The 23994-nt window shown below is 40.7% G+C and overlaps 1 protein-coding gene across 1 annotated transcript in view; it reads left to right on the top strand.

The window, feature by feature from the left end:
* Window positions 1-23778, top strand: part of GSDMC (gasdermin C) — a 39566-nt gene extending 15788 nt beyond the window's left edge. The window contains exons 4-14 of the mRNA XM_011938180.1: window positions 5975-6140; window positions 9045-9150; window positions 11209-11253; window positions 19184-19306; window positions 19855-19896; window positions 20100-20129; window positions 20444-20470; window positions 21427-21566; window positions 21875-22004; window positions 22469-22542; window positions 23252-23778. Coding sequence (XP_011793570.1) covers window positions 5975-6140; window positions 9045-9150; window positions 11209-11253; window positions 19184-19306; window positions 19855-19896; window positions 20100-20129; window positions 20444-20470; window positions 21427-21566; window positions 21875-22004; window positions 22469-22542; window positions 23252-23491 — 1123 coding nt within the window. The 3' untranslated portion in view covers window positions 23492-23778. The remainder of the gene's footprint in view (window positions 1-5974; window positions 6141-9044; window positions 9151-11208; window positions 11254-19183; window positions 19307-19854; window positions 19897-20099; window positions 20130-20443; window positions 20471-21426; window positions 21567-21874; window positions 22005-22468; window positions 22543-23251) is intronic.
* Window positions 23779-23994: the final 216 nt, after the last annotated feature.

Consider the following 23994-nt stretch of genomic DNA (forward strand, 5'->3'; position numbering starts at 1 on the left):
AGTGCAGTGGCCAGATCTCAGCTCACTACAAGCTCCGCCTCCCGGGTTCACGCCATTCTCCTGCCTCAGCCTCCCAAGTAGCTGGGACTACAGGCACCCACCACCACACCCGGCTAATTTTTTTTTTATTTTTTATTTTTAGTAGAGATGGGGTTTCATCGTGTTAGCCAGGATGGTCTCGGTCTCCTAACCTTGTGATCTGCCCACCTTGGCCTCCCAAAGTGCTGGGATTACAGGTGTGAGCCACTGTGCCCAGTCTGTTCTTCTTTTCTAGTTCTTTAAGGTATAAAGTTAGGTTGTTGATCTGAATTATTTCTATTTTCTTAATGTGGGTGTTTATAAACTTTCCTCTTAGAACTGCTTTTGCTGTATCCCATAAGTTTTGGTATGTTGTGTTTTCATTTTTGTTTGTCTAAGATATTTTTTGAATTCCCTTTTGGTTTCTTCTTTGACCCACTGATTGTTCAGTTTAATTTCCACATATTTGTGAATTTTCTGAAATTCCTTGTTATTTCTAGTTTTGTACCATTGTTATTGGAAAAGATACTTGAAATAATTTCTGTCTTCTTAAATTTGTTAAGACTTGTTTTGTGGCCTAACATATGGTCTATCTTGGAGAATGTTCCATGTGCTCTGGAGAAGAATTTGTATTCTGCTGCTGTTAGATGGAGTGTTCTGTATGTGTCTATTAGGTTCATTTGGTTTATAATATTTTTTTCAAGTCTTATATTTTTGCATTGACTTTTTTTTTCTGGGTGATGTGGCCATTAGAGTGGGTATTAAAGTCTCTTACTAATTTTGTGTTGCTGTTTATTTGTCCTTTTAGTTTTGTTAATATTTGATTTATGTATTTATGTGCTCTGATGTTTGGTGCATATTTATAGTAGTATCATTATATAACGACATTCTTCTATCTTGTTACAGTTTTTGACTTAAGTCCATTTTATCTGACATATATGTATATATATAAATATATATATATAATATGTGTGTGTGTGTGTCTATGTAAGTATGGCCACCCTTGTTCTTTTTTGGCCATCTTTTGCATTAGAATTTCTTTTTCCATCTCTTCCCTTTCAGCCTGTGTGTCCTTAAAGCTAACACGAATCTCTTTTAGGCAGCAAGTCATTGGATCTTGCTTTCTTATCTATTTATCCACTCTATCTTTAGTTTGGAAAATTTAATCTGTTTACATTTATTATAATTATTGATAGGTAACTACTTGCTATTGTCATTTTAATTGTTTTATGACTTTTATAGTTTTTTTCTTTCCTTTTTTCTCACCTGCCATCTTCCTTTGTGGTTTGATTACTTTTTGTGGTAGTATGCTTGATTCCTTTCTCTTAATCTTTTGCATATCTACTACAGGTTTTTCCTTTGTTGTTACAATGAGACTTACATAAAATATCTTATAGTTATAATATCCTATTTTATGCTGATAACTTAATTTTGGGGGATTAATTTTTTTGGGGGGTCAACCTATTTGTGACATTTTTGAGACAGTCTCACTGTGTCGCTCAGGCTGGAAGCAGTGGCACAATCTCAGCTAACTGCAACCTCTGCCTCCTAGATTTAAGCAATTCTCATGCCTCAACCTCCCAAGTATGTGGAACTATGGGCGTGTGCCACCACAACTGGCGAATTTTTTGTATTTTTATTAGAGACAGGGTTTTGCCATATTAGCCAGGCTGGTCTTGAACTCCTGGCCTCAAGTAATCTGCCTGCCTTGGACTCCTAAAATGCTGAAATTACAGACATGAGCCACTATACCTGGCCTTCAGCTTAATTTTGATTGCATAAAAAGCATTATACCTTTACTTCTTCCCCTCATTGATATTTTAGGTTATTGATATTATGATTTACGTATTTTTATATTGTATATCTCAAAACAAATTATTGTAGAGTTTTTTAAATATACTTAAAACATTTTTATACCAGAGTTGAAAATCATTTATGTACCACATTTAGAATATTACAGAATTCTGACTCTGATTATATATTTTCCTTTACTGATGAATTTTACACATTCATGTGTTTTATGTTGTTAATTAACATATTTTCATTTCAACTTGAAGAACTCCCTTTTGCATTTCTTGTAAGGTGCTCTGCCCTCATGAATGGATTAATATCATTATCGTGGGAGTTGGGTAGTTTTTGCAGGAGTGGGCTCTTGACAAAAGGGTGAAGTTCAGCCCTTATATTCTCTTTGTCTTGTGTGTTTGCTTCTGCTTTTCACCATCTTCTATGAGATGACATAACACCAAATGCTGGTGCCATGCTCTGAGGCTTCCCAGCCTCCAGAATCATGAGCCAAAGAAACTTCAGTTTTATATAATTTAGCCAGTCTGTCTTATTCTCTTACAGCAACAGAAAACAGAACAAGACAGCAGTTTTTTTTTCTTTCAGTATCTTGAATATATCATCCTTTCCTAGCCAGGTTTCTCCTAAGAAATTTGCTGATTGTCTCATAGATACTCCCCTGTATGTAATGAGTAGCTTTTCTCTTGTTATGCTCAATATTTTCTCTTATCTTTGACTTTTGATAATTTAATTGTAATGTGTCTTGGTGTAGACCCTTTTGGGTTCAACCTATTTGGGAAATTTTTAGTGTCACAAATCTTGATGCCCCCTTCTTTCTCAAAATTTGGGAGTTTCCTCCTCTCCTCTCCTCTCCTCTCTTCTCTGCTTCTCTCCTCTCCTCTCTTCTCTTTTGTGACAGTGTCTTGCTCTGTCACTGAGGCTGGAGTGCAATGGCATGATCCTGGTTCACTGCAGCCTCTACCTCCTGGGCTGAAGAGATCCTCCCACCTCAGCTAGGACCTGTAGTCCTAGCTACTCAAGGTGTGTGTCACCAACTTGCTTAAATTTTTATTTTTTGGAGAGACATGGTCTCAATATTATGCTCAGGCTGATTGTGAACTCCTGGACACAAGTGATCCTCCAACCTTGGTCTCCCAAAGTGCTGGGATTATAGGTGTAAGCCACTGCCCCTGGCTATCATTATTTCTACAAATAGGCTTTTTATCTCTCTCACTCTCTTATGTTTCTGGAGAATGTTATATTTTGTTTCACTTGATGGTATCCCATAAGTGCCATATATATTTTTTCACTCTGCATTCTGTTTTCTTTTTATTCCTCTGACTGGGTACTTTCAAATTGTCTTTGAGTCCACTAATTCTTCCTTTTGCTTGATTGACTCTGCTGTTGAAACTTTCCTAAATTTTTTTTCAGTTTAGTTACTGTATTCTTTATCTGTAGGATTTTTTTAATGGTTTCTATTTCTTTGTGGAACTAATTTTGTGTATTGTTTTCTTAATTTTGTTTCATTGTCTATCTGTATTTTCTTGTAGTTCATTGAACTTCTGAATTCTTTGTCAGTTTGTTTATAGATCTCCATTTCTTTAGAGTCAGTCATTGGCATTTTATTAGTTTCCTTTGGTGGTATAACATTTTTCTGATACCTCATAATCCTTGTATCTTGCATTTCTTTTTGTGCTTTTGAGGCAGCAGCCACCTCTTCTAGCCTTAACAAGTTCATATCAGTAGAGATAGACCTTCACCAGTCAGTCCAGCCTTTGGTTCTAGCTGGACTGGCTGTTAGTGTTCATGAGTAAGTGTGGCTTGCTATTCACACTGTCTAGTTGGTGCAGCCACTGCCCACACTCTGAGGTGGAACTGCTGGTTGTGCTCATGGTTGGGCTGGATCACTGGCTGGGTTCTGTGATCAGGAAGAGCTGTTGGCTGGGCTCTGCATTCAGGCAGGGCTACTGGCTGGGCTCCCTCATAGGGTGGGGATTTTGACTGGCTTTGTGGTCAAGTGGGGCCACTGGCTGGACCCCACAATCACCTCTTGTCAGATGTTGTTGCAGCCTGTGCTCCTTGTGGTACTGTTATTTAGGGTATATAATTGGACAGGGCTTTAGGCTGGGCTCTGAAATTGCCCCTGGTTGGGTGGGGGCCTATGAAGTGCTCCCTGACTGGGTATGCTGCTGGCTGAATGCCATGTTCAGATGGAGCCACAGACTAGGTTTTGTAATTGGTGGTGGTCTCAGGCTGTGCTTTGTAGTTGGGCAGGCCACAGGCTGGGCTCCATGTGTGGGTAGAGGCACAGGCTGCACTGTGTGTTTGTGCTGGCTCACTGACTGGGAACTTGATCCAGGTAGGGCTACTCACTTTGCTCCATGGTCAGTCACAGTCACTGAACTCCCAGATTGGCTGGGTTTGTAGCCTGTGTCCCACATTTGGGTGTGGTTGCAGGCAGAACTTCAAGGCTGTGTTGGATTCTTGATCAGGCTCCTTCATGAGGCAGGGTAACAGACTATGCTCCACAGTTAGGCAGAGTCACCAGCTTGACTTCCTGCTTGAGTGGGGCCTGGAGCTGGACTCTGAACTTGGAAAGCATCACTGTTTGGACTTCCTGGTCAGGCCAGGGCAGAGGCTGTGCTCTGCAGTTATGTGTGGTAGCTGGCTGGCTTTCCTATTTGAGCAAAGTCTTAGGCTGGGCCCTGAGGCTGGGCAGAGTTGTGGAGGATCCTTGGTCAGTTGGGGCCAGAGGCTGTGCCCTACAGTTAGGCAGCATTGCTGGCTGGCTTTCCTGTCTCACAAGGAACTTAGGTTGGGCTCTGAGACTGACCTCCACAGTGAGGCTATACCACTGGCTAAGGATGCAAGCCAGACAGAAACTGCCTACCATACTTCCTGGCCAGATAATTTGGTTGGCTTGGGTCTGCAGGTGGGCAAGCTGCTGGCTGGTCTCTCTGATTGGGTGCCACTGCTAGTAGGAATGCAGTGTCACTGCCAAGATCCATGCAGTGATTGCTGAAGCCTTGACCACTTCTTTGCTTCTAGGTGACCCAGGTGGTCCAGTCCTGCCGATTCCCTCAGTTCTCTGTGACATAGGACAGAGCTGGACCTCCTAGGATGTGCTTGGAATGCTTCTTGAAGCTGGATATCTACTTTGGCTCTCTTTTTTCCCGTTGAAGGGATTGTGGGCCCAGGGAAACTCCATCCAAGTTGTGATGGTGCTTGGGGGAAGGGTGATGCTGCCAAAGTAAAACTCTTACTCTTACCCTTCTAATGAAAGATGAAACACCAAGCTTGGTGTTTTCAGGATAAGGGGCAAGGTCGGTAAGTTGGAAGCCCAGACAACCAGGATAAAGGAGATATAACATGAAGCTTGGAAGATAAGCAGATGTCACATAACATAGCATCTAAGGGCATGGTAAGAAGACAGCAACGACAAAACCTAATACTGTGTGCTCAATAACCTCTTCTACTGAAAGGCAAATTAAGAATCCCTCAATATTCCACATGACTGTTATCTAGGACACTGACTCCACGGGTGCCTTGAGTAGAATCAAGGTTGAGCCTCAGAAAGAACTGAAATAGAAATGAAATCTGTCTTCAGTACTTCAAATCATTCATATGTATCCCCAGAAACTACATCAAGTCAGCCCTACCAATCCACCCACCAAGGACAGTAAATCTGTAAAGGTCATAAAATCATCCAGAGTCTTCCCTGCTTCATGCCACTTTATCTGTCTGCTCTCCAGCCCACCCTGATTATGCTAATGGACACGTTCGATGTGAATACCCAGCTTTGACAACAGGACTTCCTAAAGACCGTTCTCAATCATCTGGACCTGTCTGCTTCTAGCCCTTTTTCTTCTGAGAGATCCTACTGTTGAAATTCTATAAATTACCCCTTAACAGGACCAGTATAATTTAGCAAAATGCAGATGCCTTTAACAATATGGTATATATACTCTCACACCTGAACCACCATCAATGGGATCTCCTCCATTCTGTATGTCAGATAAAACTTTCTGCTGCCCTAACACCCACTGGGGGCTCACCTTTCAGGGTCCAAAGGCATTGCACCCCTCCCAGGTCTTGAGGAGAAGGGCCCCCAGGGTAACCTGAAAAGGTATTGCTTTCCCACTCTGACTCTCCTCCTCCTTCCTTAAATCCCCAGGAAACTGTTGGATCCAGAGCCATCATTTCTGAAGGAGTGCCGGAGGAGAGGGGACAACCTGTATGTGGTGACAGAAGCTGTTGAACTGATCAACAATACTGTGCTGTACAATAGCAGTGGTGTGAATATTTTAGGGAAAATTTCTCTTTGGATTACCTATGGCAAGGTATAAAGTTGTCCTGAAGTGGGATTGAAATACAAAAAATATAGCCCATCCTGGCAGCCAAGCTTCATTTCCTAGGGGGCCCTGGACTGTTTCCAGGGATTACAAAGGATGGAGTCATTATTTCCCACTTTTTACCTGTCAGTGTATCCTGACTTCTGATCTGAGAGTATATTCTAATATCCTCCATTATAGTGTTTTACTATACGGGGTAATGCAGTATTGACAAAATCAGAAATATATTTAATTATTTACTATTGTGTTTTGCTTTGGGTAAATGATAAATTCTGCAGAATTCAAGTGTGTGACCTCTGTGTTATATACAATCTAGTTTTGTGGCTGGAAGAGATGTGGGACCACTAGCACCAAACCCCAGTTGTTAAAGTACTTTAAACTCTAAGATAACCTGATGAGAAATATTTCAAGGAGTGAGATCAAAGTATTTTCAAGAACATGTGACTTACATGAGTCATTCACAATAACCAAGTATAGTATTTTTAATATAAATAAATTCATTTATCAAATATTCAGATTAAGTATGGGTCAAGGACATACAAAGTTTGTGTGCGTTATAATGTGCTTTTACACTATGTCTGTGTAATTTGTCCTTACTTAAGAGCTTTAGAAACTAAAGAAGAAATCTGATATGCATACTAACTTTCCCAACGCCAGTGAGTTACTGCTAAAAATTAGACAAATGGTAACAGACCCTGGAAAGCTGGAATAGTGGACCCCCACCTGCAGCAGGGAAGAAAGTCTAGAAACAAGAATCCCCAAAAGGTTCAGGAATCGGAGGCACTAGCTATCTCTGAAGACAGGGTATAGGTGGGACTGAAAGTAAGAATATTGATTGGAAATCTTTTTAATTTTTAAAAAAATGTTTGTGGGTATATAGTAGATGTATACATTTACGGGGTACGTGAGATATTTTGATACAGGCATACAATGTGTAATAATCACTCCAGGGAATCTTTATAAGGAACACTCAGAGCCCAAATCCCTTCCCACCTCTGCATAGCCAGGCACCTACCCTCACCCACTCTGGCAGAAGATCTTGTGGAAAACTTATTCCCTGTGGATTCTAGATTTACGGAGACTAGTTACAGTGAAGGGTGGGAGTGAAAAGCCATATTGGAAAAGGGAAATAGGTGCAAGTCCTCATTGAGAGTGGGAACATTGAGTCCCTTTCCCCATTCAGCTCCAGGCATCATGTTTCTACCCTTTCTACCCCCACAACACACAGCCTAAGCAGAATATTGAAGAATTATTTCCTAGGAAAATTAACCAGTACAGAAGAAATAACTAAAAAAACCCCCAGTGACTGGAGACTCCAAAGAGATAGTTTAATCCCTGCCTGGTTGCCCCAAAGTGAAACCTCTACTCAACATGCCCTGCGTAGGCACACTTAGCAGCTTTCATGCTTCACTCATTAGCGAAACAGAAAAAAATCAAAGACACTTGAGGAAAGCCTAAAACACAAAACAAAAACACTTTGAAATTAGGAAATTAGAGGAAACAAACACAACATAGGAAGGTAAGAAATACTTGATCCTGTTAAAGAGATAATATTTTATTTTCATGAAAGAATAATGCTCTGTAAAAAGGGTATTTATAGCTCTTAGAAATTAAAAATAGAGTAGTAGAAATTTATTATTATTTTACTTAAATAGAAGAATCAAAAAGCAAAATCAAAGAAATTTCCAGGAAAAAGTAAGCAAAAAGACAGGAGAATATTCATAAAAAAAATTTGGAGGCTAGGCACAGTGGCTCATGCCTGTAATCCTAGCACTTTGGGAGGCTCATGCAGGTGGATTGGTTGAGCTCAGGAGCTCAAAACCAGCCTGGGCAACATAGTGAGACCTTGTCTCTATAAAATATAAACAAAAAATTAGCCAGACGTGGTGGCGCATGCCTGTAGTTCCAGTAACTTGGGAGGCTGAGGTGGGAGAATTGCTTGAGCCTGGAAGTTGCAGCTGTTGTGAGCCATGATTGTGCCACTGCATTCCAGCCTGGGCGACAGAATGAGACACTGTCTCAATTAAAACAAAACAAAACTTGAGGATCAGTCAAGGAGATTTAACTACTCCTGAATAATAGGAGTTCCAGAAGGGGAGAACAAAGACATAATGCAATGTGGAAAATCTTTTAGGAGGAAATACAAGGAAGGTTCTGAGACCCAAAGAATGTGTTTCCGGAATGAAAATGTCCACTGAAGGCATGGTTTCTTGAGTCAACATAGATCCACCCCATAAAACATAAGAGTGAATTTTCAGAACACTTACCTCAAAAAGACAACAATAAATATTTCTAAAAGGGAAATAAAGTCATATTCCAGAGAATTCCAGCCAAGAATTATATGACCAGTCAAAATAGCAATCAAGTGTGAGAGGTACAATAAAAATGTCTTTAGATGTACAAGTTCTCAAAAAAATGTGTCCCCCATCTCCTCTGGAGAGAATGAGTAAAGAAACAGAGAAGGCACAGGGCCATCACATTAACTGAATGTGGTGATAAAGGAAAGATGGGAGTGGTGAAAAGCAGTTTTGTCCAAGTATGAACAGTGAATATTACCTTAAACATTGGGATGTTCATATTTTAGGAAGATGGGAGAAGGGAAATAAGGAATGAGGAAAGAGAAGGAAAACAAATTCATCATAATCAAAAAGAGAATAAATAGTTAAATCTGGAAAGAAATAAAAACATTGAAATATCAACATGAAATTGAGAAATGGGAAGATGAGCACAGGATGAAACAAGGAAGAAAGAACAGTGATTGGAAATCACAAGTCAGCAGTAGGAAGGATGAGAGCAGGGAATGCTGGTGGTTTTCCCCATGAGCTTTCTAGAGCCATCTGACCTTTAAAATTACATACATTTAATACTGTATTGTCTGGTTTCTCTCCCCAGGGTCAAGGCCAAGGAGAGAGTCTCAGAGTGAAGACGAAGGCGCTGACTCTGCAGAAGGGCATGGTGATGGCTTATAAGAGAAAACAGCTGGTTATCAGGGAGAAAGGTGGGAGTAAGCAGAGCTCAGCAAGGCAGATGGTGGTGGAGGGGGGTGTCTGCTTCATCCTGAGAGAGAAGTGAGAGGAAAATAGCCATAATATGCAATCTTTGCCGCTCTGCCTATCCAAGGAGAAGCATGCACATTTCTTACTGTCCAGGGCACACACCCATCTTACCACACAGATGTACCTCCAAGCATGGCCTGGCTGAAATGCTGCTGCTGGGAGATACAGAGACAGCCTCATACATGCAAAATAATCCAACTTGTTCATCTTGGAGTGTTGTTAGCACTGGGCAAATTCCAACCCTAATCTTAACCATCCTTATTCACTTAAGTACCCTCAGCAACTCTTCAGTCACAGAGAATTACCCAAGCTTACCCATAATCCTATATTAAGGTCCTATGAGGTAACAACATCACAATCACAAACAAAACTGCAGACACAATGCCCTAAGAACATAAGCCTGAATTTTATCTATATCTTTCCCTCCTTCATCAGCCTCAAAATGCACAGTTTCTGACCACACACACTTTGGGTTTTGACTCCATGTGGGTAGAAGCATCTGTGTCAGTTGCATACCTGGGTGTGATGGTGAGTGCTGGGAACACAACCGGCTCTCAGAGTCCTTGTTCTATCCCTTCCCAAATGCTGAGTCCCAGCTAGAGCTCATTCAAATACAGATTGAGCTCAGCTCCTCATTCTCGCACACTCACTCTCACACTCTACTGCCTATAGTATCCTCACTGCAACATGGTCAAGGGAATGTCCTGATGTCAGTTACCTCCCATCAGTGGCCATAGACAAAATGAGGCTGAACTCTCTCCAATCTTTCAGTTAGTAGACTCTGGCTTCTGGAAAGACTGACCATATCCAAAGCAGCTCTCTAATGAGGAGAAGGGGTGAGAATGGGATTCCCACTCTTGGGAGAGGTCAGAGACTCCTGTGGAGGGCACCATGGGATGGTGGCACTACCAAAGGTCGTGGTGAATGATAAGATGATTTTAACATAGAAGGAAAAGAAAAGGAGCTGTAGTTTCAAAATATCATCATCATCAACAACAAACAAAGAATGATGTGGTCAGGTAAAAGAAGACCCCACAGAACTTGATGTGGTAGTATCCAGATAGAACCAAGTTAGTATTCATTGGAGACTGAAGCCAGATAGATTCATTGGAGAATAAACTACAGTAGTTGAAGTGTGAATGCTAAGAGGGGAAGTGAGGAACCAGTGTGTAGATGATTCTTGAAGGAAGTTGGCTGTGAGGAGACAATAGGTGGGAGGAGGAGATAACTAAAGGAGGATACTTAGCTTTGGGAAGGGAGTATATGAGATGGTGAAGACTTGAGCCTGTTCTCAGGCTAGGGGAAAGATCCTGATGAACTGGAGAGGGTGAAGATGAATTGGTGTCAGTTACATTGCTGGACATGTATCTCCATTCCTTGCATCAGCTAGGGAGAGAAGATCTCATTTCCATTTTACAGATGAGACGTCTGACATAGAGGAGTGCCACTCTCCCCGCTAGTAGTCAGAACATGACTTGCAGTCACTGCTGTGAGGTTAGCTTTTCCTCTAACTTCATTCAGTTCACACTTTTCAACCCTTATACAACCTTTTTGTCTTCTTCATAGGCTCTTTCCCCTGTTGAACACTTACACTTTAGTGTTAGGTGAGTTTCAGACTTCAGCATATTTCTCTACATGGAAAGTGAAATCATCCAAGAAGATGCCAGATTGAGAGTGGTAAGTAAGGCAGGTCAGTAAAAAAAGGGCAGCAGGAAGCAATCCTATCTAGTGAAGGTCAAAGGGAGCTGAGTTCCTTTACTCTATCAAGGTAATTTCCAACTGTTGGATGGCAAAATGATTACCTAAATTGCTTATTTAAATGCAGGTTCTACAGCACCCTTCAAAGTGATTCAGAAGGCACAGAGTGAGGCCGGGGGTCAGATTTAACAGGCATCCCAGTGGTTTTGATACAAGGGGTTCCCTGGTCCAGGTTGGGGCTGTGGGAAAGACACAGGCAGGAATAACCTCAGCTCTCCTAATGGAAGTTCTTTTCCATTCAGCCATTCTTATCTCAGATGATGATGAACAGAGAACCTTTGAAGATGGTGAGTTCCAAAGCCTGGTCTTTTTATTTTTTTATTTTTGTGAGTACACAGGAGGTATATATATTTATAAGGTACACAAGATATTTTGATACAGGCATGCAATGTGTAATAATCACATCATGGAAAATGGAGTATTCATCTCCTGAGGCATTTATCCTTCATGTATAAGCAATCCAGTTATACTGTTTTAGTTTTTTAAAAATGTACAATTAAATTATTTTGACGGTAGTCACCCTGTTGTGCTATCAAATGCGAGGTATTATTCATTCTTTTTAGCTTTTTAAAATGTGCCCATTAACCATCCCTACCTCTCCCCCAGGCCCCCCACCACCCTTCCCAGTCTCAGGTAGCATCCTTCTGTCTCTATGTGTTTGACTGTTTTGATTTTTACATGCCACAAGTAAGTGAAAACATAAGATGTTTGTCTTTCTATTCCTGGCTTATTTCACTTAACATAATGACCTCCCGTTTCATTCATGTTTTTGCAAATAATAGGATCTCATTCTTTATTTTATGGGTGAATAGTATACCATTGTGTATATGGATGATATTTTCTTTATACATTCATCTGTTGATGGACATTTAGTTTGTTTCCAAATCTTGACTATTACGAACAGTGTTGCAACAAACATGGTTTGTTTGTTCTTAAATCTCTCTTTGGTATACTGGTTGCCTGCCTTTTGGTGTATATACCCAGCAGTGAGATTGCTGGATCATATGGTAACTCTAGTTTTCGTTTATTGAGGAAGGTCCAGACTGTTCTCCAAAGTGGTTGTGCTAATTTACATTCCCGTCAACAGCATATGAGAGTCTCCTTTTCTCTGCATCCTCCCCAGCATGTGTTATTGCCTGTCTTTTGGATATAAGCCATTTTAACAGGGCTGAGATGATATTTCATTGTAGTTTTGATTTGCATTTCTCAGATGATCAATTATGTTGAGCACATTTTCATATGTCTGTTTGCTATTTGTATGTCTTCTTTTGAGAAATGTCTACTCACATCTTTTGCCCATTTTCAATCAGATTATTAGATTTAGTTATGTAGAGTCATTTGAGCTTCTTAAATATTCTGGTTATTAATCCCTTCTCTGATGGGTAGTGTCTTCACTACCTTTCTCCGATTCTGTGGGTTGTGTCTTCACTTTGTTAATTGTTTCCTTTGCTGTGAAGAAGCTTTTTAACTTGATATGATCCCATTTGTCTACTTTTGCTTTTGTTGCCAGTGCTTGTGGGTTATTTACTTAAGAAATCTTTGCCCAGACCATTGTCCTGAAGAGTTTCCTTAATGTTTTATTTTAGTAGTTTCATAGTTTAAGGCCTTATATTTAAATCTTTAAATGATTTTGATTTGATTTTTGTGTATGGTAAGAGATAGGGGCCTAGTTTCATTCTCCCGGATATGGATATCCAGTTTTCCCAGCAACATTTATTGAAAAGACTGTCCTTTCTCCATTGTATGTTCTTGGCACCTTTGTCAAAGATGAGTTCACTGTAGGTACATATATTTGTTTCTAAGTTCTCTATTTTGTTCCATTGGTTTTGTGTCTGCTTTTATGGCAGTACCATGTTGTTTTGGTTACTATAGCTCTGCAGTTTAATTTGAAGCCAGGTAATGTGATTCTTCTGGTTTTGTTCTTTTTGCTGAGGATAGCTTTGGCTATTCTGGGTCTTTTGTGGTTCCGTATGAATTTTAGAATTTTTTTTTTCTTACTGTGAAGAATGTCATTGGTGTTTTGATAGGGATTGCACTGAATCTGTAGATTGCTTAGGGGAGTATGGACATTTTAACAATAGTAATTCTCCCAATCCATGAGCATGGAATATCTTTTCACTTTTTTGGTGTCTTCTTCAATTTCTTTCATCAATGTTTTATAGTTTTTATTGTAGAGACTTTTCACTTCTTTGGTTAAGTTAAATCCTAGGTGTTTAATTTTATCCCTGTTGTCAATGAGATCTTTTCACTTATTTGGTGTCTTCTTCAATTTCTTTCATCAATGTTTTATAGTTTTTATTGTAGAGACTTTTCACTTCTTTGGTTAAGTTAAATCCTAGGTGTTTAATTTTATCCCTGTTGTCAATGAGATTAATTTTTAAATTTCTTTTTTAGAGTGTTTACTGTTGGCATATAGATTTTTGTATGTTGATTTTGTATTCCTCAACTTTACTGAGGAATACAGTTCTAATAGTTTTAGTTCTAATAGTTCTAATAGTTTTTTTAGTTCTAATAGTTTTTTTAGTGGAGTTCTAATAGTTCTAATAGTTTTTTTAGTGGAGCCTTTAGGTTTTTCCAAATATAAGATCATATCATCTGCGAACAAGGATGATTTGACTTCTTCCTTTCCAATTTGGATGCCTTTTAGTTCTTTCTCTTGTTTGATTGCTCCAGCTAAGACTTCCAGCACTATGCTAAATAGCAATAGTGAATGTGGACTTCCTTGTCATGTTCCAGATCTAAGAGGAAAGGCTTTCAGTTTTTCCCCACTCAGTATGAAACTAGCTGTGGCTCTGTCATATATGGCTTTTATCATGTTGAGGTATCTTTCTTCTATACCTGGTTTTTAAAGGGTTTTTTATCATGAAGGGATGTTAAACTTTGTGAAATAGCTTTTTAGCATCAATCGAAATGATCATATGGTTTTTGTACTTCATTCTGTTGATATAATGTATCACATTGATTGACTTGTGTATGTTGAACCATCTTTGCATCCCTGAGATAAATCTTACTTGCTCATGATGAATCTTTTCTTTTCTTTTTTTGAGACAGGGTTTTACTTTGTTGCTCAGGCTGCAGTGTGATGGCATGAACATGGCTCGCTGCAACGTCTGCCTCATAAGCTCAAATGATCCTCCCACCTCAGCCCCCAAGTAGCTAGGGCTACAGGCCTGTGTCACCATGCCTGGCTAATTTTTGTATTTTTTTGTAGAGACATGGTCTCACCATGTTGCCCAGGCTGGTCTCAAACTCCTGAGCTCAAGTAATCTGCCCACACTGGCCTCCCAAAATGCTGGGATTACAGGTGTGAGCCATGACACCTGGCTGTAAATGACCTTGTTAATGTTTCATTGAATTCAGTTTGCTAGTATTTTGTTGAAACTTTTTGCATCAATATTCATCAGAGATATTGCCTATAGGGTTTTTTTTCTTTTTCTTTTTTTTGATGTGTCTTTGTTTAGTTTTGGTATCTGGGTAATACTGGCCTCATAGAATGAGTTTTGAAGTATTCTCTCTTCTATTTTTTGGAATAGTTTGAGTCAGACTAGTATTCATATTTCACTTTAAATGTTTGGTAGAATTCAGCAGTGAATCCATCAGGTCCTGGGCTTTTCTTTACTGGGAGACTTTTTATTACAGCTTCAATCTCATTACTCAGTACTGATCTGTTCAGGTTTTTAATTTGTTCATGGTTTAATCTTGGTAGGTTTTATATGTCTAGGAATGTATCCTTTTTCTCTAGATTTTCCAATTTATTTGCATATAGTTGCTCATAGTAGCCACTAATGATCCTTTAAATTTCTGCTGTATCAGTTGTAGTGTCTCCTTTTTCATCTCTGATTTTATTTATTTGCGTTCTCTCCATTTTTTTTTATTGGTCTGGCTAAAATTTTGTCAATTTTTGTATGTCTTTTCAAAAAACTGACTTTTTGTTTCATTGATCTATCTTTTTGTTTCATTGATCTTTTGTATTGTTTTCTTCACTTTAATTTCATTTATTTCTACTCTGATCTTTATTATTTCTTTTTTTCTAATTTTGGGTTTGGTTTGATCTTGCTTTTCTAGTTCTTTTTCTTCTTTTTTGATTTGTCCAGTTATAGCTAGAAATATGCCTCTTTGTACTGCTTTGCTTTGTCCCACAGCTTTTCGTATGTTGTGTTTCCATTCTCATTTGTTTCAAGAAATGTTTCAATTTACTTATTAATGTTTTCCTTGACCCACTGGTCATTCAGGAGCATATTGTTTAATTTCCATGTATTTGTATAGTTTCCAAAATTCCTCTTATTGTTGATTTCTAGTTTTATTCCATTGTGGTCAGAGAAGATGGTTGATATTATTTCAATATTTTGGAATGTTTTAACACTTGTTGTATCACCTAACATGGTGTATCATTGAGAATTATCCATATGGTGAGGAGAAAAAAATGTGTATTCTACAGCCTTTAGATGAAATGTTCTGTAAGTATCTATTAGGTCTATTTGTTCTGTAGTGCAGAATAAGTCTCATGTTTCTTTCTTGAGTTTCTTTCTGGGAGATCTGTTCAGTGCTGAAAGTAGGGTGTTGAGGTCTTCACCTATTACTGTCTCTTTAGCTCTAAGAATCTCTCTTTAGCTCTAATAATATCTCTCTCTTTAATTCTAATAATATTTGCTTTATATATCTGGTTACTCCAGTGTTGAGTACATATATATTTACCATCATTATATCCTGTTGCTAGATTGACCCCCTTATCTTTATATAATGACCTTTTTTGTTTCTCCTTACAGTTTTTGTCTTGAAATCCATTTTGTTTGACATAACTATAGCTATTCCTGCCTTTTTTTTTTTTTTTGGTTTCCTTTAGCATGGAATATCTTTTTCCATCCCTTTCTTTTCAGTCTATGTGTATCTTTATAGGTGAAGTGTGTTTCTTGTAGGCAACAGATCATGGAATCTTGTTTTTTTTTTTTTTAATCCTTTTAGCCACTCTTCATCTTTTGATTGATGAGTTTAGCCCATTTACAATTAATGCTATTGTTGATAAATAGGGATTTACTCCTGCCATTTTGTTATTTGTTTTCTGTTTGTTTTGTGGCCTTCTTTTCTTCGTTTTGGCCTTCCTTTTAGGGAAGGTGATTTTCTCTGGTGGTGTTTTATTTTTTGCTTTATGTTTTGTGTACCCATTGTAAGATTTTTGATTTGAGGTTACTGTCAGACTTGCAAATACTGTCTCATAACCCATTATTTTAAACTGATGAGAACTTAACATTGATTACATAAGCAAATTAACTAGTAAGCAAAAAGAAACCTAATAAAATAAAAACTCTACACTTTACCTTCCCACTTTCTAACTTTTTGTTGTTTGTCTTTATGTCTTATTGTACTATGTCTTGAAAAGTTGTTGTAGTTGTTATTTTTGATTGATTCATCATTTAGTCTTTCTGCTTGAGTAGTTTACATGCCACGATTATAGTGTTATAATGTTTATGTTTTTCCATGTGCTTTCTATTACCAGTGAGTTTTGTATCTTTAGATGATTTCTTCTTGCTCATTAATGTCCTTTTCTTTCAGACTGAAGAACTCCCTTTAACATTTCTTATAAGACAGGTCTGGTGTTGATGAAATTACTCAGCTTTTGTTTGTCTGGAGATGTCTTTATTTCTCTTCATCCTTGGAGGATATTTTTGCCAGTTACACTATTCTAGGATAAAAGTTTTTTTCTTCAGCAATTTAAATATGTCATGCCATTCTCTCCTGGCCTGTACGGTTTCCAGTGAAAAGTCTGCTGCCAGACATATTGCAACTCCATTGTGTGCTATTTGTTTCTTTTTCCTTGCTGCTTTAGGATCCTTTCTTTATTCTTGATCTTTGAGACTTTGATTATGAGATGCCTTGAGGTAGTCTGCTTTGGGTTAAATCTTCGTGGTGTTCTATAACTTACTTGTACTTGAATGTTGATATCTTTCTATAGGTTTGGGAAATTATTTAATGTTATTCCTTTGGATAAACTTTCTTACCCTATCTCTTTCTCTATGTCCTCTTTAAGGTCAACAACTTTCAGATTTTTCTGAGGCTATTTTCTAGATCATATGTGTGTGCTTCATTGCTTTTTATTCTTTTTTCTTTTGGTTCCTCTGACTGTATATTTTCAAATAGGCTGTCTGCAAGCTCACTAATACTTCCTTATGCTTGATCAAGTCTATTATTAAGTGACTCTCTTGCATTCTTCAGTATGTCAATTGCATTTTTCAACTCCAGAATTTCTGCTTATCTTTTTAATTATTTCAATTTCTTTTTTAAATGTACCTGATAGAATTCTGAATTCCTTCTCATGCTATCTTGAATTTCTTTGAGTTTCTTCAAAATACTATTCTGAATTCTTTATCTGAAAGGTCACATGTCTCTTTTTTCCCCAGGATTTGTCCCTGGTGCCTTGTTTAGTTCATTGGTGAGGTCATGTTTTCCTGGATGATCCTGATTCTTGTAGGTGTTTTTTGGTATCTAGGCATTGACGAGTTAGGTATTTATTGTAGTCTTCTCAGTCTGGGCTTGTTTGTGCCTGTCCTTGAGAAGGCTTTCCAGGTATTCAAAGGGACTTGGACTTCCTGTTTAATATCTCTGTGGTTGTTTTAGACTCATAGAAGTTCTGCTTTGGTGGTCTTGCATAAGATCCAGAAAGATTACCTGGATTTCCAGGCAGAGACTCTTGTTTTTTCCCCTTACTTTCCCACAAACAAATGGGGTCTCTCTCTCTCTCTGCTGAGCCACCTGGAATTGGGAGTGTGGTGATGCAAGCACCCCTGTGGCCACCACCACTGGCACTGCACTGGGTTAGACCTGAAGCCAGCACAGAACTGGGTCTCACCAAAGGCCTCCTGTAACCACTACTTGGCTGCCACCTGTGTTCACTCAAGGCCTTAGCGCTCTACAATCAGCAGGTGACAAAACCAGTGAGGTTTTTTCACTTCCTTCAGAGCAGTGAGTTTTCCCAGGCCCCGGGTAAGTGCAGAGATGCTGTTTGGGAGCTAGGGATTGAAGTAAAAAATCTTATAAATTTACCTTATGTTCTACTCCACTACTGCTAAGCTGTCACTCAAATCACAAGACAAAGTTTTTCCCACTCTTCCCTCCCCTTTTCACAGGTAGGGAAGCTCTCTCTGTGGTCACCATTACCACTGGCCCATGAGGGGTTCTGCCAGGCCACTGCATATGTTTGCTGACAGCCCAGGGGCTCAACAGTCAGCTTGTGGTAAATGCTGTCTGGCCTGGGTCTCACCCTTTAGGGAAATGGGCTCTCCTCTGGCCCAGGGCAGGTCCAGAAATGCTGTTGAAGACCTTAGACCTGATCTTGAGGGCCCCAAGAGCCTGCTTGGTGCACTACACCACTGTGGCTGAACTGGTACCTAAGATGCAAGGCAAAGCCTCCTCTTGACTTTTCCCTCTGCTTTTCTCAAATAGAAGGAGTCTTTCACCATAGCCACCACAGTTGGGAATATGCTGGGTCACACCTTTTGTCAGTACATCTCAGAGCCCAAGGCCCACTACATACCACCTGGGTACTGCTGCTCGTTATTTAGGGCCCAGTGGTTGTTTATTAAGCAGATGATGAATTCTACAGGGCTGTGTTCTTCCCTTCAAGGCAGTAGGTTCCCTTTTCACCCAGGGGTGTCTAGAGATGTTGTCCAGGAGCTAGGGCTTGGAATGGGGGCCTCACAACTCTACCTAGTCTCCTATCCTACTGTGGCTGAGATGGTATCCAAGATGCGGGACAGAATCCTCTCTACTCTTCACTCTCTTCCACTTAAACAAAGGGAATGAAACACTTTCATTGCTGTGAGCTGCACTGCCTGAGATTGGAAGTGGGTTAGCACAAGCACCTTTATTTAGTCACCCCAGCTGGTATCACTTTAGGTCACATGTCACTCTAGTCCTCTGGCTCTGAGCCCAGCTCAGCATTAGAAATTGCCTAAATATTGCAGTCCTTCTGTCCTAGACTGACCATTAAGTTTACCTAGGACTCCAGAGCACTCTGGCTGGCATTTGTGAGGCTTGCCAAGAAACTTGAGTTCTGAAAGAAGGAATGGGCAATTCCCCTTTGACTGGGTCTTATCCAAATTCTCCCTTTGTGCACTGGCACTGATTGAGCCCAGCCTGGCTCTGCTCTCTGCTATGACAAGGCAGTACTGAGTTCAATGTAAAGTTTTTCACCCAGTCACTGTGCTCTCCCTCTCTCCCAAGAGTACAAAATTTCCGAGAGTGTATTCTACTGTGCTGCGAGGAGTGAGGAGTGGCTACCATCAATTCATACTATCTCTCCAACCCTCTTCAATGCCTCGCCCAAAGATATGAAGTTAAAACCAGGTACTGTGATTACTCACCTGATTTTCGCTTCTATGATTGTGCTTTTCTTTGTGCAGACAGTTGTTAAAATTTGGTGTTTGTGTGGGGTATATGAACCATGTAGGCTTCTATTGCACCATCTTGCTCATCCTCCTCTGGCAGTTTTTTTTGCCCAGAACTGAGGCACTGCTGATCCCTGACCCCCTTTGGATTCCCACAAGAGCCCTGCTTGGGCTCAGCCCACACAGACCCACAGAGAACTTTCCCCCAATCAGGCTCCTCCATTTCCTGCAACTGACCCCTTCCTCTGACTGAGCCACTGTCCCCTGGGGCCACAGGGAAACCAGGCTTCTCCTTTGAACACTGGGAATGTTGTGAGTCTGTTGGGGAGAGAGGCTGCCTGGGGATCCATCTCTCTAGGGAAGTTTTTCAACTGAACTGATGGTACATGTGGGGAATAAGGGGAGGATTGAGGAGTTAGAGGTGAGACCAAGAGGGAAAGAAGTAGAAGAGAAAAAGTAGGGCTAGACTAATGTTTGGTGAGTAAACACTTTTCTTTCTCTTTCCAGAGCTATTTCTGAAACCAAAATTTTTGAGAGGGCATTTGCCAAGTGAGTGGAATCTGGCCCTCCCCTCCCAGGACAATCTGCACAACAAAAACTCACCTGATTGCCTTTGGTGCTATTACCCAAGGTCTTGGGTAATAAAAGGGCTGGAACAGATAGAGAAGAGGGGTTCAGGGAAAGAAAGGCAGAAGGCTGGAGAAATCCAGTCTTTGAGCCTCTTTGGTGAGGAATTTCATTTCTCTTTTTAGAATATGAACAAGTTTGCATTCTCCCAGTAGGTGAGTGTGAGTTTGCTGGAGGTGGTGGTGGGGATCCCATCCTGCACGCATGGGGTAAGTAGGGCAGATTGCTTCTGCCTTGCCTTTGCCACCACTGCCCTAGGTGGCCCTAGGTGACCAAGGGACTGGCCCTTGGTCATATGGAATGGAAAGGGTCCAGAAAGGCTGAGAACATGGAGGGATGAATGGTGATGGGGGCAGGAAGAAGTTAAGTGAGAGGGAGGAGGTGGTAGGAGAGCAGAACCCTCCAAAACATCTCAAAAGCAAATGTGGGGGGTTGAGGAAGTGAGATGATGACTTGATTCTCCTTCTAGGAAGAATAGAGGAACCCTTCTGGCAAAGTAAGTATTTATTAAGGGGGAACCTGGGGCTTCTGGGTGGGAGCTGCAAGTCTGAGCACCTAAACTGGTGGTTTCCATGCAAGTCAGAAATCTAGATCCACTTCCAAATTTACACTTTGCTCATGAAACAAACAAATGTTTATTGAGGACTTATTGGACAACAAGCATTATTCTGAACCTGAAAGTTATGGCTGTGAACCAAACAGACAAAAATTCTTGCCTCTTTGGAGCTTCCAATCCAGTGATCTGTCATCCCAAGCAGATCACCCTGAGGGCGCCTGATGCCTCCTGGGAGAAACAGAGGGCCCCCAACATCCACCCCATGGTTAATTCTTCATAGACTTTGAGGATACTGGCAAAGTTGCCTGATAATAAGGGCAGCTTATATGTGCCAAGTGCCTTACATACATAAACTCTGTCTCTCTCTTGCTTTTTGAGATGGGGTCTCACTATGTTAGCCAGGCTGGTCTTGAACTCCTGGCCTCAAGCAATCCCCCCATCTCAGCCTCCCAAAGAGCTGTAATGACAGGTGTGAGCCTACATAAACTCTTTTAATCCTCATAGCATCCCATTTAACCAATATGGAAACTGATTCCAGAGCACCTAAGATTTTCGCCTCTAAAGCCCAGTGCTAGATTTTACAGTATTCCTGACATGTCCTAGAAATGACCACTTTGTCATTATCTTCCATTAGTGATGATGTCTTTTCAAAATCTCAATCTCTGCTCCCAGTATCCTGTTTCCTCTTTTCAGAACGCTGGATTGTCCATCTTTTTAGCTTCTATGACAGCTCTATCCACAGAGCTCAAGTGTGCCATTAGCAGAGACAATTTTGGTTAGTAGCTGAAAGGGATAGAAGAGTTTGGCTCATATTCATGCAAACAGGCTATCATTTCAAGGATGTTTTAATCAAATACTTGCCCCACTTTCTGGTTGGCATTGATGTCTGAGAGCAGATTTCAAGCATCTACAAGAGGAGGTTTTCCAGAAAATAAAGACACTGGCTCAGCTCTCAAAGGATGTTCAGGATGTCGTGTTCTATAGTATCCTGGCCATGCTCGGAGACAGAGGGGCTCTACAGGACCTGATGGACATGGTGAGGGGCTCCACAGTTGCATAGGTCTGGTAAGCTATAAATGAGATTGGTTAGGAGATATGACTCCTGAGTTACATGGGGGAGGAAGAATAAGCAAGATGCCAGGGGAATGTGAAAGACTCTAGACTCTGGCGCCGGGCACAATGGGCCAGAAAGTGCTGCCCGCACTACTGAGGCTGCTTGGAAACCCCGGTGGGAGGTAGAGAACCCTCACCCCTACCCCTTGGTTATCACCAGTAGACACAGGCAAATTATATAATGTTACTGTTATTAGTATTATTATTAACAATAATACCTGTCTTCTATAGCTGGAATTGGACAGCTCAGGTCATTTGGATGGCCCTGGTGGTGCCATCCTAAAGAAACTTCAACAGGATTCAAATCGTGCATGGTTTAACCCAAAGGACCCCATTCTTTATCTCCTTGAAGCCATAATGGGTAAGATTAATTAAAGGGAAGAATGAGAGAATCATAAGTTTGGTCCCCAGACCCCCCCAAAAAGCTGTGTTAGATGCCATGTGTCCAAAGCCCTTTGAATGCCATGATCTTTTGTCCTTACATCACAGCTCTCTCTAAGGTCAGAGGGCTCACTGTGATAACTTGCCATATGATACAGAATGAGTTTAAGGCCTAGGAAGTCACCAGTTTATGTTCATCCACAGATCGCTGGAGGTGGGTGATTCCAGCCTTCAGCCCCTGAACCCCATCCTCTGGTCCCTCTTATTTAGCATCCTGGAGACCATTCTGAAGGGCTTCCCAGGGCAGGGAGCTTGACCTTTAAGTCTAATGGGTTTTATTCCTCTACTTTGAAGTTATTCTCTCAGGGAGTCTCCTGCTTTATGGTGGGAGGAAATATCTGGATTCTTCACTACTGTCTTTCCCCACATGTCCTCCACCCTCAGTGCTGAGTGACATCCAACAGGATTTGCTGGCCTGTTCTGTAGAGATGAGGATCCTGCTTCAGCAACAGGAGCTGGTGAGAACTTCCCAGGGGCCAGAAGTTCAGGGAAGAGGGTGAGGGAACCAGAGATAAGAAGAAAGATTCTGAGGAAAGAGAGATGATACAGGTTTATGCTGGGAGGGGAGTCCTTATCCAATGGTGGCCACTGGGAAATCCCTAGCTGCGGTGTCCTTCTGGAGAGCTGGTCCAGTGGGTATGAGCCTCCCTCAGGAGGGTCTTAGTTTCCATGGCAATCTCTGTAGCATTCCCCAGTGGTCTAAAATAGCCATGTGGGAGCACAGGACTTTGAGGACTAAGGGGATATAATATTCCTGCTCTACTCACACTGTTACCATTTGCTAATTACTTCTGCTCTAGCTACACTGTTATGATTTGCTAATTTCTCTGTTTTTCTCTCTCCAAGTGTATGTACTTATAAATATGAACCTTTATATGCATTTACTGTATTCTTACATATGTGCATATACATTTGGAAATAAAAACACCACTATTCTACGAGGAGAGTTTTATTTTCACCATTTCATAGATGTGGAACCAATGCTCCCTGATTTCCCATAACTTGATCTGCGGATCATAGGATATGACGAGCATGTTACTTCTGGTCCTCTGGATCCCAAAGCTCTTGCTCCTTCTGTTATCCTGCATGGCCCCTGGATGCTGGGCAGAAGCCTTTTCTTCCTGATCTTAAAGGCTGGTCTGTAGAGTCTGATCATCCTTCTTCTAGGTAAGGAGCATCCTGGAGCCGAACTTCAGATACCCCTGGAGCATTCCCTTCACCCTCAAACCCGAGCTCCTTGCCCCACTCCAGAGTGAGGGTTTGGCCATCACCTATGGCCTGCTGGAGGAGTGTGGCCTGAGGATGGAGCTGGATAACCCCAGGTCAACCTGGGATCTAGAAGCAAAGATGCCCCTCTCTGCCCTCTATGGGACTCTCTCATTGCTACAGCAGCTGGCTGAGGCCTAAGCCCTCCCTGATGGGCAGTCAGTCCAGAGATACTGGCCCTTGCCCAGTCTATGCTGTGAGCGTCCTTATGGGTGCAAGAGAGAGGGCTGTGCCTCTCTGCATTTCCAGGTGGAGTAGAGACAGTAATGGGTAGAGACTTTAGGAAATGTTTTGGGGTGGTGGAATATTCTATATATTGACAAGAGTTTATATATTTGTCAAAACTCCTCAAATAGTATGTTAAAGACGTAAGCATTTCACTATGTATAAATTTTACTTCAAAATAATAAAAACAAATACTGACTCTAGTTAACAGTGTGCATTTTGAATTGTTTTGGGTGAAGTGTACTGATAACGGTAACTGATATCGAAATGCAACAGAAAGTAAGTTGACTTGATGATAGACAGATACATGACCGAGTAAATGTGATAAAGTATTAATAATTAAGGAATACGGGTGAAGGATATAGAAGAGGTTTTTTTTCTTTTTCTTGAAGCATTTTGTGAGTGTGACGTTTCATATT

This window comes from Colobus angolensis, unplaced genomic scaffold (assembly GCF_000951035.1).
Source record: "Colobus angolensis palliatus isolate OR3802 unplaced genomic scaffold, Cang.pa_1.0 Scaffold17, whole genome shotgun sequence".
NCBI classification, from domain to species: Eukaryota; Metazoa; Chordata; class Mammalia; order Primates; family Cercopithecidae; genus Colobus; species Colobus angolensis.